The sequence below is a fragment of the Lichenostomus cassidix genome, chromosome 2, assembly GCF_008360975.1.
Source record: "Lichenostomus cassidix isolate B80296 chromosome 2, HeHo_3.0, whole genome shotgun sequence".
NCBI lineage: Eukaryota > Metazoa > Chordata > Aves > Passeriformes > Meliphagidae > Lichenostomus > Lichenostomus cassidix.
In genome coordinates, this window is record NC_139482.1 from 43,038,472 (window position 1) to 43,054,379 (window position 15,908).

Consider the following 15,908-nt stretch of genomic DNA (forward strand, 5'->3'; position numbering starts at 1 on the left):
CCAAATGTTATAAAGGGCCTGAATTTGAAATAAGTATCAAGCTTTTTTCTTATTTTACAGTCATAATTAATTTTAAAATATTCCTGTACTCCTGAAGGATCTGATGCAAATTTTAGTACTTTTAGCTTTTCTGCAAATGACTGAATTGCAGCCTCAGGCAAATACTCAGATATCTAAAGCAGGACTACAAACACTTGCATAGACAAACGAAAAACTTGTATTCTCCCAAAAAGAGGGGAAAAAAGACTGTCTTGAAAATTCTCAATAGGCTCATATGACCCATCTTGCCCTGGTTTCTTCAGCCATTCTTTCAATGACTTTCCCTCATCTTCTCTACAGGCAGTCCTAAGGGACTACTCTTGTTCCTCTTCTCCCTTTTCAGCCTCTCTTTTGGCAGTTCATCTGCAAACTGCAAACAGTTTTGACTACTGTCTCTCTGCTCATAGATCAAAAGACCACCTTTATTCCCAGACCCATCTTCTTCTGCCCACACTGACATCTCAGCCTTATTCATATCTTCTCACCTCAAATTCAAAGAGATAAGAACATTTTTCTCCCTGCAGTACCTCATTCCTCTACCCTTATGGTTTTGCCACTTGTTCTCATTCTAGATTTCACATTTTGTTTGCTTCTGTTCCTAAGTTTTCTCCCCTAAATGATTTGAAGGCCACATGTACACAGTGTGATGAAGGCAGTGCTGTGCTAATTCTGCTTTTTATTTCAGTAGCAGAAATCTGATCCATCTCTTGTCTCAAATTTATACATTGTTCCATAACAACAGGGCTAATTTTGTGAAGTTGTAAACCACAATCCAAGCATTCATAAGACTCTTTTTAACCCTTTCCACACATCTGTCACATGCATTGTAACATATCCACACCAGCATTATATTTTTTCTATTTGCATAGCACATCTTGCAGTATGTAATGAGTAAAAAACAACAACACTCCTTCTGCAGGATTTTGCAGCTATAATAATGAAAGAAGAAATGTTTGCAGGGACAAAATAAAATTCTATTAGGCAACTTGGTACAGTAAGAAAAAGGGAAAAAGAAATAGTCATACTTCTAGGTCCAATGTATTTTCATCAGGTCCAAGAGTCTGAATAGACACTGGAGATTAGTGCTCTTTGTTTGATGTTTTTTAATTTAGCATTGACCTTAAACCTAATCAGAAGATATAAACAATTGGATAAAGCTTTGATTTAACCCAAATTAGCCAAAAGAATATGATTTTTTCTACACAAAGCTCCAAGCTCCCAATCATCTCTCTTTCTGCTGACTAGAAACAGTTTCATTATTATGGCACATGTCTTTTTGTGGCCACCCTATCCTTCAAGTATAATAACAAATCTCATATTTCAGTGCTTCTTTTACAGGAGTTCTCCAGATATAGAAGTGAGGAAATAGTGAAAATAGTGGTAGTGCTGACACTTCCCTTGAGTATACTTTCACTAGTTAAATGATGATGGATTCAAATTATCCAACTGCTTGGGAAAAATGGCCACATCATTTTTTGAGGGTACTGTAAGAAATATAGAGCATAATCTATTGATTACAGTGGATTACCACTTCTCTGCATCCTTAATTTGATTATGGTAATCATAAAGCAGCTGTGTGATCATCTTTTCCATCAAAGAAGAGAGAAGTGCAGAACAGCAATCTACAGTTAAAAAAGGGAGAAAAACTTGTTTTCCATGAGCAAAACTATTAAAAGGTAGGAATTACTTCTGACCTTTAGCCTGCGATCCTGGTCTCCACTGCACAGAGAATTTACAGACACTTTAAAAGTCTTCCATGCTGGATTTAAGTTATTCATCACAACCTGTGAGTGAAAAAAGGGAAGAGAACTCTTAGCATATCCACATCTCCCAGCAGAATGCTAACAAGAGCCAAAATTCTCAATACAGTATATTCACCAGAAAGAGAAGAAAGCAGAGCTCAGCTGGAGTTTTCAGAACTACATCCATGAGATATGAACCCTTGAGCAACCTGCAGTTTGCAACATTCCTCCTCTGGAAAGCCCCCAAAAAGAGCACAAGTGGGAAATTGATCCATACACAGACCATGCTATAGAGATTGTTCCAGCACTGCCATTCCTCAGTGGGAGCATAACTCACAGGGGAAAGGTTGTAGAACTGAGCTGTGAACTATAGAAGAGATGCAGAACTGGGTCATGGGGATGGGCAACCTCAATTTACAGGCACATGGTTTGCCTTGCTAGGAAAATTTTATGGAATCCATAACAGGCTTATAACCCCTAAGACCTTCCAGAGCTCCACCCTGTAGACCTAAATGCTGTTTTTTTAACACAGTGCCAGTCATTACCATGAAGCAGTAATGTCACTAGGTCATAAAAAACAAATGTAAAGCACCCAGATTACAAATCTCTTTGGCACTAGCAACCTGAGAGGAGGTGGAGAAGAAGCAACACAGTATTAATGGGAAAATATGATACAGTCTGTAGCATGGTTTTAGCTAATTCTAGTATTTATAACTGGTGACCTTCCAACAGAGTATTTGCCAGTTTAATTAAATTTGGATCTTTGGCTTCGGTATCATCTACCTTTACTGAAAGGTGCATAAGTGAAGACCTGATACCCATTAGTTAATAATTACACTAGAGTGTAACACTAGGAAGTGTTTCTAAATATGAGTGGTTTGCACACCCACATCTAAAAACAGTTCCCTTTGTGACATGGGAAGCACAAACTATTCCTCCTGATAGCCCATCTGTGTCCTTGGAAAGTAAATTCAGCGCTATTCATTACCTCAGTCCTGTGAACAAGTTGTTGGGTTGCATCATCGTTCATCCGAAAAATCTCCAGAAAAGGATCAGATTTGCTGAAAAAATCCTAAAATAAAATATAGGATAAGTTACTCTTGAGGCTTCTTTTTCTTTGAGCTTTTCAGGCACAATGCAATGGTGCTTCCCTGCCTGCTAATGAAAAGGGAGAGCCAGCATAGCTTTAGTGAGACCTCTTGGTGTTTCTCAGCAATATTTCATTCTTGTCCTTGTCCCACAAGGATTCCTGTGGCACTGTTGTTCTCAGTTTGAATCTTTAATCATGGCATGCAGAACTGTAAAATGTCCTTTTACCACCTCTTCCCTTATTACACCCAGTCCAATTTCCTCAGCATTACCTCTGTCATCCACCTGGCTTGTTTCTTTCTGTCTCCATAAATGTTTGGTCTTCTGACATCAGTTTTGTCTTGCAATGCACTTAGAAGCATATTCCACACTGGGGTTGAATTTCCCACCGCTCACCCACCCTCTCAAAACAGAAGTTAATTGGCCAAGACATTGTGTTGCTACCAACTAACACAAGCCCTGTCAAAATGGATTAGAGATGGCTAGAGAAGCAAGTCCTTTTTGGGGTGTGGTAACATGGCCCACACTATGATGACAAACAGAGCAGGGTAATGTGGGAAATGACTTGATATCTCTAAGCAAATGTGTGACAGACACCGATGTTCCCATGGACACACTGCAGAACTCCTTCTCCCAGTCTTGCACGCAGCTAACAACCCTGAACTTTCTTACACAAACATAAAGTTGCTTTCTATAGTGCTGCAGCAGTTTGTCCACACCCAATTTCGTTTCAACATCTCATTTATTCTGCACCTGCTGGCTGAGGGGGCAGAAGAGTAGGTGGCTGTTGACCCTCCACAGCTGCAGAGGGAGTGCTTCAGATTTCTAACTGCAATGCTGAAAGAGCAGGACTCAAATGCACTAAGCCCATTTCCTGTTGTTTCAAGTCCCTTCTTCATTTTCTTCTTCAAGAGCCACACAATTAACTTTTTGCATGTGAATATTATTTTTTTCTACAGGACATATCCAAAACTACAGACCTCCATGACAATTTGGGGAAGTGAGAAATTCTGTTTGCTCTTCAAGTGTTTCTATGATAGTGTTAGTGTAAAAATTACTCCAATATATATAATTCTACAAATTTCTCCTCTCCATATGTCCACAATACTTATTTTTGACTAGCTGCATATCCATTAGTTTGGGAATATCTTTGGATAAGATGCTAGCCAAAGTCTGGCCTTGGTAAAATTTATTTTACAATTTTTTATTTTACATTTTTACAATTCCACAACTTCAAAACAAACAGAAATCAGGGCTTTGAAAAGGGATACCTGAATTTGAATATATGGAGAAGGAAATGAGTTCCTATGGACCATAAATCTTTTAAGAAGGCTCAAGGAATCTAAAGTCTTGTCATGCCCTAAAAATGACATAACGTTGTGTTCAGAGTACTGCTCTGTCATTGATCTGCTTCTTTACTTTCCAGAGAAAACTTAATGGCACATTTAGCAACTGATGCAAAGCACATGAATATGTATTTGTTAAATCCTGTCACAGGAAGCATGGAACAACAAAGCTTATGTTTGGCTATTTGTTCAGCTACATGGTAAACATGACATTTTACGTAAAACTGTGTAAAACCAGTGTAAAATTCAACTAAGTAACTCCAGAGTTTGCCTCAAGGCCTTTATGAATATTTAGTACCTGGACTCCACTCAAAACTTGAAACTGCTAATATATGGGGGGTTTTGCTGATCAAGTTCAGCCAGATTATCAGTGCATAGCAAAAAAGCAGAGAGAGGGGGTGCTGGTTGAACCATAGTGACACCAAAATCCAGAGCGTACAGGGTTAAAAAAAATTGAACTGCCTCTTCCCACACATAAGCATTCTGACTGAAGCTAAGTAAAAGCTTAATGTTAACAGTTTCTTTGTCAAACACAAATTTGGTAAATTATTTGAAAGAAAATACCTCAAAACGATACATCCAAAGAATGCACCCTGGAGTGGAAAAGAATCCAGAATGGTAGCCAAGATTTCATTTAGAACTCAAAATATGGTATCATTCCTAGCTGAGTATCATAAAGCTAAAACAGCACATCAGCACAAAGGAAATAAATACCTGTTTTAACTACCACGGTAATACCACATAAAGGGAAAGATTTTAATGCTGGATGGTGGCTAATATAACTCCCCCTTCACAGCAAAAACAAAGCCTAATTACTCTCAGAATTGAGATACAAAAAAAAATCCTTCTATATTGCAAGTGCTTTGTATTAAGTAAAAAATGATAAGCTGAAGGAACATTTGCTTTCACAATTTTTTGGTTCTTATGCTGAATCTAATAGCTTTACATTATCTCACAAGAATATCCTCTAAAAAAAAAGCCAGAAATATATAATGCTATTTTAATAATATTTAAATGATTAACATAATAAATTTTCTAGTGGTATCACGCATATCATTCTCTCAGTATGTCCAGCAGTTACACAGTAATAACTCAAGTACATGGCTTAAACTTAAAAAAAACTAGATATTTCTCTTTCTAAGCACCTGGTTTGACACATTTTTAGTAGATTAATTTTCAGAGCACGACTTCTAAAATTCATCTTTGGGGATCAAGTCAAAGGTCCCATACAAAAGGGCTGAAGCAGCCAAAAGACTAAAATTTTCAATATTATTCACCAGCAAAACACAGCATTTGAGGACATTTTTAATGGGAGTAGTTTAATACCAGGGAACTATATTAAAAAAGCAATATTAGCTTGTATTTTGCAGATATTTACTGGGGAATCTTTCCCAAACAATGGTAACTGCTTCTCTCAGAACAGGAGATGCAGTTTGCCTTCCTCAGTGCTCATAATTTATTATAGCTATCATAAAAAACATAGCGGCTTGTTATGGTAATTGTGACACAGCTATTAATGCAATAAAACCTTTCCAAAAGTTATTGTTCCACTGTGAAGTGTTCTCAGTGGATCTCTTGAAACAAAGATGTACCATCTGAGCTGACAGGGCTTCAATAAAACATGAAAATGCAGTTATACCTTCCAAATAAGCACTGTAATAAAAATATAACCATTATTTCCGCTAAGTCAGTTAACTAAAGGAAACTCTCATATCTGTCATTCTCCTATAATCTTTCACTGAATGTTTCAGCCACTCCAGTAGGAAAAAAATTATTAGGCTTTACTTGTTTTGTAGCTTCTCTAAAATTCTTGCAGGTTTATGTTGTGAGAGTAAAAAACATGCAACAAATATATCTGCCTGTTAAATCATATTAACAAATTTTGTTTAATATTCCAAAAATGTGTTGTTCACATATTTTTCTTTCGTGTAGGAAATGCATACACTTAAGGACCCCAACCTGGATCCTCTTTCAAGGATGTCCTTTAAGGGATGAAGTAAGAATAGTCCTGTCCATTCAAGATACCACTGATGGTAATGGATGGAAAGAATTTATTTTTCTTTTTATCCTGAGAGCATATACACAACATCCTCCCACCCCTTCCTTTATCCACAAGCTGTGAAACACTAGGATTCTACTTGTCTGCTGCCACTCCCACAGCTCCCAGTGCAGGAACCCATGGCTTACAAAGATGACCCCATAGCAGAGTATGAGTGACTACTTCCAGAGGCTTCCTCTGTCTTTTAGGAGACTCCAAGGCCAGTTTCAACCCTCAGTTTGTTTTTCTGATGTTGCATCTCTACTCAGGTGTTCACTTCTCTGAGTAGGCAAAGGCATGCAAAACCATGCTTAGGATTTTACAAAATGGGTTTTTCTCAATTTTTTTAACCTTTTTGTGACATCTGAGCACTCATTCTTTTTCGTCTGTGGCTGAGCTACGCAATTTAATTTCAAACCTTAATAAAAATAATTACTAATAGTGCTTTGCATCTGATAATGTCAAAGTTCATTATAAGCCATAATTTTCTTCTATAAGAAGTAAATCAGGGTTCAGCTAGGTTTAGAGCTACATTTTCAGCTGGAGGAAATTGAAAGGCTTCTTTCAATGCAATAGGCTTCCAGAGATTTTCATCAGTTGAACACGGGAGTTTGGATTCAGATAAGACATGATGAGTCACTGCTTGACTTGCACACTGCATCATCCAGGAATTTATTAGATGAAGCCCACCTTGACTGAACATGTTAAAATGGCAAGAATGACAATACTGTTGCAATATTTCAGACTGATATGATCCTTCTCACCTTATCCCCACAAAGTGTTTCAATCACTCTCTAAAGCTGTTGCTCAGACAACACTGACCTGGCTCAGAACTGCACTCTGGCAGTATCCTTTTAATTTATAACAACAAGAGGTAGAAACAATCCTAATATTTAAAGCAGATTACATTCTACATTTGTGGAATGCAATTATTGAGTGGATTCTTATTATGTCGCATATGTCCTTTCCATTTTTCTAGATGTGACAGCATGTGGAACAGGAAGAAACTTGTGTATAAGTTTGGGAATCACCTCTAAAGATATCTGTCTAAAAAAGGGTTGTTAAATTTACATTTTGACATGTAAATAAATTATACAACTGAAAACCACTAAGACTCCAGCAACTCCAAACGAGGAAAGCGATTTCTTTTTCAGATGAGATGCCAAGTTCAGGTTCTGATTATTTATGATTGTTAATGGTCCTGAGCACCATAAAGTTATTTCATAAATTTTATGAATTTTATTTTAAAGTTACATGCCAGCATTATTTATCTTTCTGTGTACTTTCTGCTTGCCTGAGATTTTATGGTAGTTTCAACTGAAAATACTTTTCATACGTTACAACCTGATTTTGAAAACCTGGTGTATGTGTATCCAAAGAAAATCTCACCGATTTAACTGCTCACATGAGAAATGTTTACAAGAACACACTTGGGGCATCATAATCCTAAACTTTTCCATAGTGCTGCCATATGCTTCTAATTAGAAGCACCTTCATATATAAGAAGGGACTATACACCTCAAAGAATTCTATGCCTTCTATGACACTGAAATAACAGAGGGTGTTACGAGTAGTCATCAGGCTTTCCTGGGCTTGTGGGTTGTTCGAGATGATTATAAGTAACCTGCTAAATTTTCAGAAAGAGGTACTCCTTATAACGTTGAGTAGTGTTTAAGTCAGTGGAGAGTTTTCTTCTTAAAGAGGGAAAAAGTTTTTAACAAATGCAAAAGTCTTTTTCTCACATTACAGCTACATTTTGTTGAACAAAATGTGCATCATGACTGAGCTGTTACGAAGTTTTCTAGCTGAATTTTAGGAAACTTCAATGATAACATCATCAACTACTTACAGAAAGTTCACTTCTCTAAACACTTCTGATCTGTGGCATTTTACATAATTAAATTGTCTTGGTTGTAGTGTAATTAACTTGTCCTGGTTTTAATTAGATTTGCTTGAGATTTTTTTTTTAATTACTTCGCAACTTGAGGAAAGCCTCATTGTGAACATTCATCTGAAAACCCTGATGTGTTTAATAACACAAGGCAAAAAATATCTGTCATGGAAAATCTCATCAAATTATATTTGCAGGCATTCCTATACCTTTCAGAAAGGTTAATATCAAGCAGCTTACCTTGTCATCCAATTTCCGTGCACTGAATGAAAGTTCAACGTAGTCATCATTGCCAGACAATTCCTCAGCGATCACCTAAATGGAAAGCTACATTTGAGTTGTGCATGGTGTAATGGAAGGGGAGAATGATGCCATTTCTCAGTGTGAAGGTTGCAGACCCCATTTAGGAAACTGAAGTGTGGAACAAATTCATGTGTTTCCCTTTGCTGTCAGGAAGGGCATCAACTTGGTCAGCCCACAAACCTGTAACTATGCCTTGTCAATCACCTGTCAATACACAGACATCAACATTCACCAGGGATCCCTTTCTTTTGACCAAGTATTTCCCACCCAGAGTGGAAAACAGAGAATTCCACAACATCATAGTGTCCAAGGGGACAAAAATGCTCTACAAGTCATATTACTTGAGTCTAAAGGCAAATTATTTTTATGGTGCTTGACCATCATTTGGCAAGAGAAATGAAAACAGGAGTGAAGTCACCTGTCATTAGCTGCCATGAAAGGCATATTTACATCAGGAGAGTTCTCCTGGTATAGTTTTTCTGCAATAGCCACACTGGCAAAACAATTTAGTGTAGACCGAGTCAGAAGCAAGTAATTCCAAAATAATATAGTGTGATTCTTTCAGAAGGTGTAAGCTATATAAATAATGATGCCAGTCACTGTGCTGTACAGTGTTAAAAAAAACAAAAAACCCCAACTAAACCTGTTTCCCAAGTAAGCCATTAAAATACCTCAGAAGAGAGAAGTCATTAACCAAACCTGGGTTATTTCACTGAAAAATATGCTTTGAAAAAAACCACATTATATTTTATTTGACAACCTTAAAACTTTTTTCCCTATTGTAAATGTTCTCCCCAGGGATTCAATCTCCCAAGAGAACCTGTTTCCTGGGTGTTTCACATGCAGCCACACAGGGCCACAGATGTTTAACTAGGCATTAAAGTGCCACCACACAGGCACAGATGTGGGTGTCACATCTTCTAGCAACATCAGCTTGCTGGAAATTTGGCCCATAGAGTCTGACACATTTCTCTTGCATGTAGTCTGATGGTTTAAAAGACCTGGTTAAGCTGTGTATGGCCAGCTGTGCTCTGGGATTTGCACACCAAGTTTCACAAATATTTTTAATTGAAAATAATGAACCTGCTCTTATAAAGGTTTATAGACTTCCAGCTGGAGAAGCTGAACAATATTCTGTTTGAATTCCATAGCCATATTGTAAAGTTGTGTGGATGAGACATTGCACAGCCACAGGACTAATAAAATTCCAGTAAAACTTGCTAAGATAGGAACTTTCAAAATCCTATTAAAAACTCTTTATTTCTTACACTGAAATAGTATTTCTAACTTCCATACTTGACAGACACCTCATATGTCCCCAGGTCCAGAAATAACAATAAATAATCAGTTTTTACTTTTCACTCAACATTTTTTCGTCTGGGTTCAGTTTTCTCCCATTTGAGTGAAGTCAGCTTGCTCTTCAGTACTGCTGGCCAGAAGCCAAAGCATGTAACTAAGGTCCATATTTCATGGTTATCATCCAGTGTGAGGCCAGCAGGGACTATTAATTCATTTTCTCTCATCTTCTGTTCATCATAGTGATTTAATTATTGCCAGAACACTCCACTAACAAGCCTAATGGTTTCAGTTGTACTGGAGCGTTTGTGTTTTCACAAGACTAAACTCCTTGGCGCTCCTCAAAGAACAGAAGAGGGGTCCAGAACACCACAGGGAGGGGTAGGATGAAGTATGCCCAGATAATCCCAGTAGGCAAACCACACCAAGTTATTTACGGAACAAAACTCTCTCCTGGTTCTATTCAGCCAGATAAGTGGGGAACTCCTTTCCAACCCCAGACCAAAACCAAGTTTACCATATGCATTTAAGCAAATCAATTCCCAGCCAAGCACCAAGGAAGACATCTAAGAAATCAAACTCTCTGGGCTCTCAGAAAGTACCTCATAGTCTGCTGTCTCTTTTGTAGCTGAAGGCAGAAAAAAAATACAAACAATCAAGCCAAAAGAAACCCATCTGGCTAATGGCATATTAAGGAAAAAAATCCTTTTCAACCTCAGGAGGCAACAGAGCAGAGACCCCAAAGCAGAATATTTTATTATAGCCTTCATCTTAACGCAGAGCTGCAGATGTCACAAGCATGCCAACTTCAGTGCACACAAGACTGATCTCCAAAGCAAGCCAGCACAGAGAAAGATGAACGAGAGGTAATGCACTGATTTTCATATTTCAAGATGCACATGGGGCTATAACAGCCTAGTCCTTAGTTGCATTACAACACATCTAAAACTAATCTCATCAAACTTTTTTTTTCCCCTAAGAAACTGAAAAAAACCCAAGGGAAAAGAAAGATGAAGCTCCTTCATGTGTAAAAGCAGCTAAGAATTTATTTCTGAAGGTTCAAGTCCTTCAACTAACAGTATTCAAGCAGCAGAAGTTACTTGCTGTCATCCAAGTACCTTAAAAGCAGTAGTAGTAAATATTGTGGCTTTTATACAAATTATACATTATTTGCTACCATTTCCTTAAAACAAGTGTTTGCCAGAAACAGTACAAGTCATGAAATAAACAATTTAAGTACATTACTCAATCAAGGGTTGTTCTGGTGAGTTAGCAGGATGCTTTAAGGGAGAATTAGTCACATAAGATATTTCTAAATAACAGGAAAACAAAAGCATATTTAAGACCTACTTACTGTTATAGATGACTTTCCTGCTGTGTTGCCATGTTTGAGTAAGGACTTGGAGAGCTTCCTCTGAGAAACAATCTGCACAAAAATAAAAACAAAGGGAAAAATAATTAGAATGTGTAGTAAATACATGGTTATTGTAATTTGATTTTTATGTTGTCTTTTTTTTTTCTTTTGTATCAAGGTACTTTCTCAACCCAAGATCAGAGTTAACACAGTAAGATCATGACCAACAAGAAAGCTCCCCCAGGAAGACTTCATGGGATGCAATGGAAGGACAAAACAAAGAGTTTGGGTCAAGCAGAATGGGGAGAACACAATTCATTGCATTGAATAGAACAGTGAGAAACACATAGATTTGCCTCAAATATTGCAATGATGATGACAGAGGACAGAAGTAAGGTTTAAATGGACTTAAAAGACAATAATAAGGGAGCTATACACAGCAAACCTATCAGACATACCTCCAAAACTCAACTAATTAAATTTTATAGGAAACTGAAGTCCATTTACAATGAGAAGGCATTTATTTTATTTCAAAATATCAGCACCTCTAAATTCAGGGCAGAAGCAAGAAAGCTGCCCCATAGTTTCAGTTTTCAGAATTGTCTCCTTTGCTTACCAGGTTCCCGACCTCCCCTAGAACTATTACAAATGAACTTGGTCATCAACCAAATTATAAATGTACTTCAAATAAGTGGCATCAATAATAATAAGCCATATCAATAACAACTAGCATTCTCTCACAATTTTGAAACATTTAAAACTAGACCAGCAAAAATCTTAGAAAAGGAGAAAACCTTACAATAATGTAGAACTGTTAAGCCACAGTGATGTAGCAGTGTATTAAGTCACTAGCAGTGTTAATGCTACATTAATTAATTTATTTTTAATTGGAAAACTTCATAATGTAGACAGATACAAAGGTAACTCAAAACACAGCTTAGAAATCAGTATTATCTGTAATGTGACAAAACTGTAGCAGGATTGTGCTGTGCAGATACTGAGGAAAAGATTGATCATATTCTAGGAAAAACCCTAAGCTCTTGAATGTGGCTTTTATACTAGAAGTAGTCCTTTTCACATACAACATTACTTGGACAAATTTATCTGGATGGCTATCTAAATGATCCAAAAATAGACATTTTTGGCAAAATATGCCTAAGTATTAATTGTAAAAGAAAGGGAATCATAAAGTGAAAAGAAGAATTCCAGGCCGTTTATTAGAGTCCTGGGTGTCATACATATTTCAGCAATAAACCACACCAGTAAGTAATGGCCAGAGCTGGAGGAGTGTGAGTAACGCAAAGCTGCAGCCAGGCAAAAAATGTGCTGTGAGACAGGAGTGAATACGATGCACATTTTAGCCTAACGTTAGCATGGGGAAACATGTTTGTCCTGTCCATCAATTTGCTGAATTGAACACAAAAGCAAAACCTGCACCTCAGATTACCCTCAGATACAGTTGTAACAGAAGCAGCAAGACAGAAGAAAGTTTTAAACACGCTTTAAATATGAGCTAGGAGAAACACCATACAGCAAGGACAGCTCATCTGCAATCACTGTGACCAACTTGTTCCTACTGCAGAGATGCCTGACAGGAGTGTGTCTAACCAGCTCTTAAAGACATCCACAGGCAGAGGGAAACACTCTCCTCTGGAAATTTATTACTGTATTCATTATCCTTACTGTAAATAAATTTTTCTAACAGCTAATCTGATTCTCTGCAGTTTGAGTCCATTATTTCTATCTAATGAACCATGAATGAGGAAAACAGTCTTTTCCCCCTTTTCAGGCAATCTTTATATCTGAAGACTGTTACCAATTCCCCCCAGTCTTCTTTACTACAAAACCTCACTTTGTCCCATCTTTCCTTCTTGACCAAATTTCCTAGCCCTCAAACCATTGTCTTTACTCTCTGATGAGCCTTCATGGACTGGCTCATAAACACTCTTGGAATAATGCTCAAAATTTGGTATAATAGCCCTGGTCCTTCCCATGAGAAGCAAGCAGAGGTTTCTCATTGCAAGGCTGATACACTCCAGAATGGCATTTGCCCTGTTTTAACAACACCATGATACTGTTAACTAATGTTCATAATATGACCATTTCAGAATGCCAGCTGCACTTCTGCAGCTGACTATTACTTAAATGAATAATTTAACACTCCTTTTTGGACTGCCTTCCATAATGCCATCTGTTTCCAACATCTTACTCAATTTTCCAAACTAACTTTTGGATTTCAACTCAAGTGTTGGTCAGTGGCAACAACAGACAAGTAAGATGACAGTATTGCTAGCATTTAGAAATTCTTTTTCTTCCCTAGAATCTTGGAAATATTGTTTGCTGTGACCTTTTAAGTCATTCCTACATCTGTGTTCTTGCCAGCTAAACAGGTTCAAGTACAAATCATTGCACTCCTGTGAACTGTGAGGTGCAATTTAAAAAAACTTGTTTGAGATTCTCAGATGGGAGGTAATACAGAAATATGACAGATTATTCTTAATACATAATTAAACAATGGGTTCTGTACCAGCCAGACAATGAATTATGGCAACAGAGGAGCAGGGCCCATTTATCTCCATGGCGTCTCCTCCTTCCCCAGGATGCACAGGCAACTTTGTAAAACACATTAAGGTTTTCCACTGAAAGCTGTGGGTATTGTCTAGCAGAAACCTATTCAGACATCTGATACATATATACAGCCATGGTTTGAAATGGAACCTGGGTGGGAACCTATCCTTCAGTAGCCTCCTTTAGAGACAGCAGACTTCTCCCCCTGAACTATCCAAAATTTCCAGCTCCCTTTGCTGCATTCCAAAGGGTCACAGTTTTCATGAGGCATTGCACAGCTTGGGAGCTCCTATGCAGGTGGCAGATAGACGGCTCGCAGTCCCAGAGGGGATAATTTATTCTGACGCTCTCCTTAGTACATTGCATTAATAACACTCGCTCTCTAAGCCAGGAGCATCGTTCTGACACAGTAAGCACTCTGCATATGTAAATATGTGTATTTGGGTGCAAGTGTTTACCAGTTGTTAATTAAGTGGCCACTAAAACCAATTCTCCATCTGGCAACAATGTGTCAACATCGTTGCCTCAAATTTCAATTGTAACTGCAATAACTGTAAAGGAGTCTATTTTCCACAGCAGTTAACCGACTTTTTTCTTCATGCATTGTACAAAGCAGGTCTCACTGATTAAAAGAACCACTTCTGTGGAAGCTGCCATCAATTACTTGTCATATTTTTGTTAACGCCTCAATGCAAATCTTCTTCTGAACATTATTATAAAAAGCATTTGCTGACCTGATTATGAGACAGCAAGTCCTAAACAATGATAACTTGAGGGACTAGCAAGCATTAATCTTAGTTCAGAGTTACAGAGACAGCTGAGCTGGCAAAATGTCTTACAAGAAGGTAATTGACTATAGGTCTTTCATTTGTCAGGAGTCTTTCGCTTGACTGACTTCAAAAACTTGCAATGTAAAACTTCTGCTTCAAAGAAAAACGTGGTTTGTCCAAAAGTGATGTGAAGGAGTGCAGAAGGTAAATATCTCTCCTCTTTCTAAAACACAAATAGTAGAACCCAGTCCAGCCCTAGTAAATCTCATTACATTTCCAGAAAATGTATTCTCTCGAACATTATATTAGAAACATGACCTATCAGTGAACAAATGGGTGTAGAAAACTGTCCTTGTTCAGGCTGTAATATAGCTAATTTTCTTCTTAGTAGCTGGTACAGTGCTGTGTTTTGGATTTAGTATGAGACTGATGTTGATAACACACTGATGTTTTGGTTGTTGCTAAGTAGTGCTTCCTCTATATCAAGGACTTTTCAGTTTCCCATGCTTTGCCAGGGAGGAGATGCACAAAATATCCAGGAGGGAAGATAGCCAGGATGGCTGACCTTAACTAGCCAAAGGGATATTTTATACCATAGAGTGCCATGTTCAGTATATAAATTGGAGAGTTAGCTGAGAGTTACTGATTGCTGTTAAGGGAAGGGTTGGGCATCAGTCACCAGGTGGTGACCAATTGTACTGTGCACCACTTCTTTCTCTTGGATTTTACTTTTCTCTCTCTCTCTCTCCTTTTCATTACAGTTACTGTTAAAATAATAACAAAATTTTATTTTAATTATTAAGCTGTTTTTCTCTCAACCCATGATGTTCACCTTTTCCTGATTCTCCTCCCCACTGTGGCAGGGACAGGACAAGGGGGTGTAAGCAAGCAGCTGCATGGTGCTTAGTTGCAGCTGGAGTTAAACAACAACAGTCTTTTTTTAGTGCTCATTGTGGGGCTCATACAAGGACCTCAGAGATCTAAGAGGTGAAACTAAGAGAAATGAAGTCAAGTTCATTTTTGGCTACATGCAAACTACCACCCAGTTCTGGCCTAAGAGCACCACATATCCTCCAATAAAACATCATACTGAATAAGTTTTCACAAGGTGGAAATAAGAAGAGAATGTAAAAGCCACTGCTCTGTTTCTGAGAGGAAGGATATGCACATGAAGTCATTCTTGTTTATCAATTATGCAATCATCTCAACAGAACATCATCTCAACTGGATTTCTGGTCTGCAATGATAAGAGATGTCAGCCCTGTGGTAAGATGGGAGTGAGAAATTCCCTCAAAGATGATCTTAATTTTCTTTATTACACACAAGCCCTTACTGGTTGAGGACAGATGCTCAATATTGCTGTAAAGAAATCTGGATTCACATCTCTATTTGATCCTATTTCCAATTTCAAATATCTAAAAGAGGTTTTGTGTTGCCTTTTTTTCATTACTTTAAAAGTATGAACAGATGCA

The 15,908-nt window shown here is 37.7% G+C and overlaps 1 protein-coding gene across 3 annotated transcripts in view; it reads right to left on the reverse strand.

Annotated features, from left to right (window-relative positions):
* The window catches only part of CPNE4 (copine 4), a 239,332-nt gene that overhangs the window by 83,608 nt on the left and 139,816 nt on the right, over positions 1–15,908 (reverse strand). For all 3 annotated transcript variants that reach the window (XM_085051259.1, XM_085051260.1, XM_085051258.1), the window contains 4 exons: positions 11,099–11,170; positions 8,386–8,460; positions 2,770–2,853; positions 1,734–1,823 (listed from right to left, as the gene is read on the reverse strand). In XM_085051259.1, coding sequence (XP_084907385.1) covers positions 1,734–1,823; positions 2,770–2,853; positions 8,386–8,460; positions 11,099–11,170 — 321 coding nt within the window. The remainder of the gene's footprint in view (positions 1–1,733; positions 1,824–2,769; positions 2,854–8,385; positions 8,461–11,098; positions 11,171–15,908) is intronic.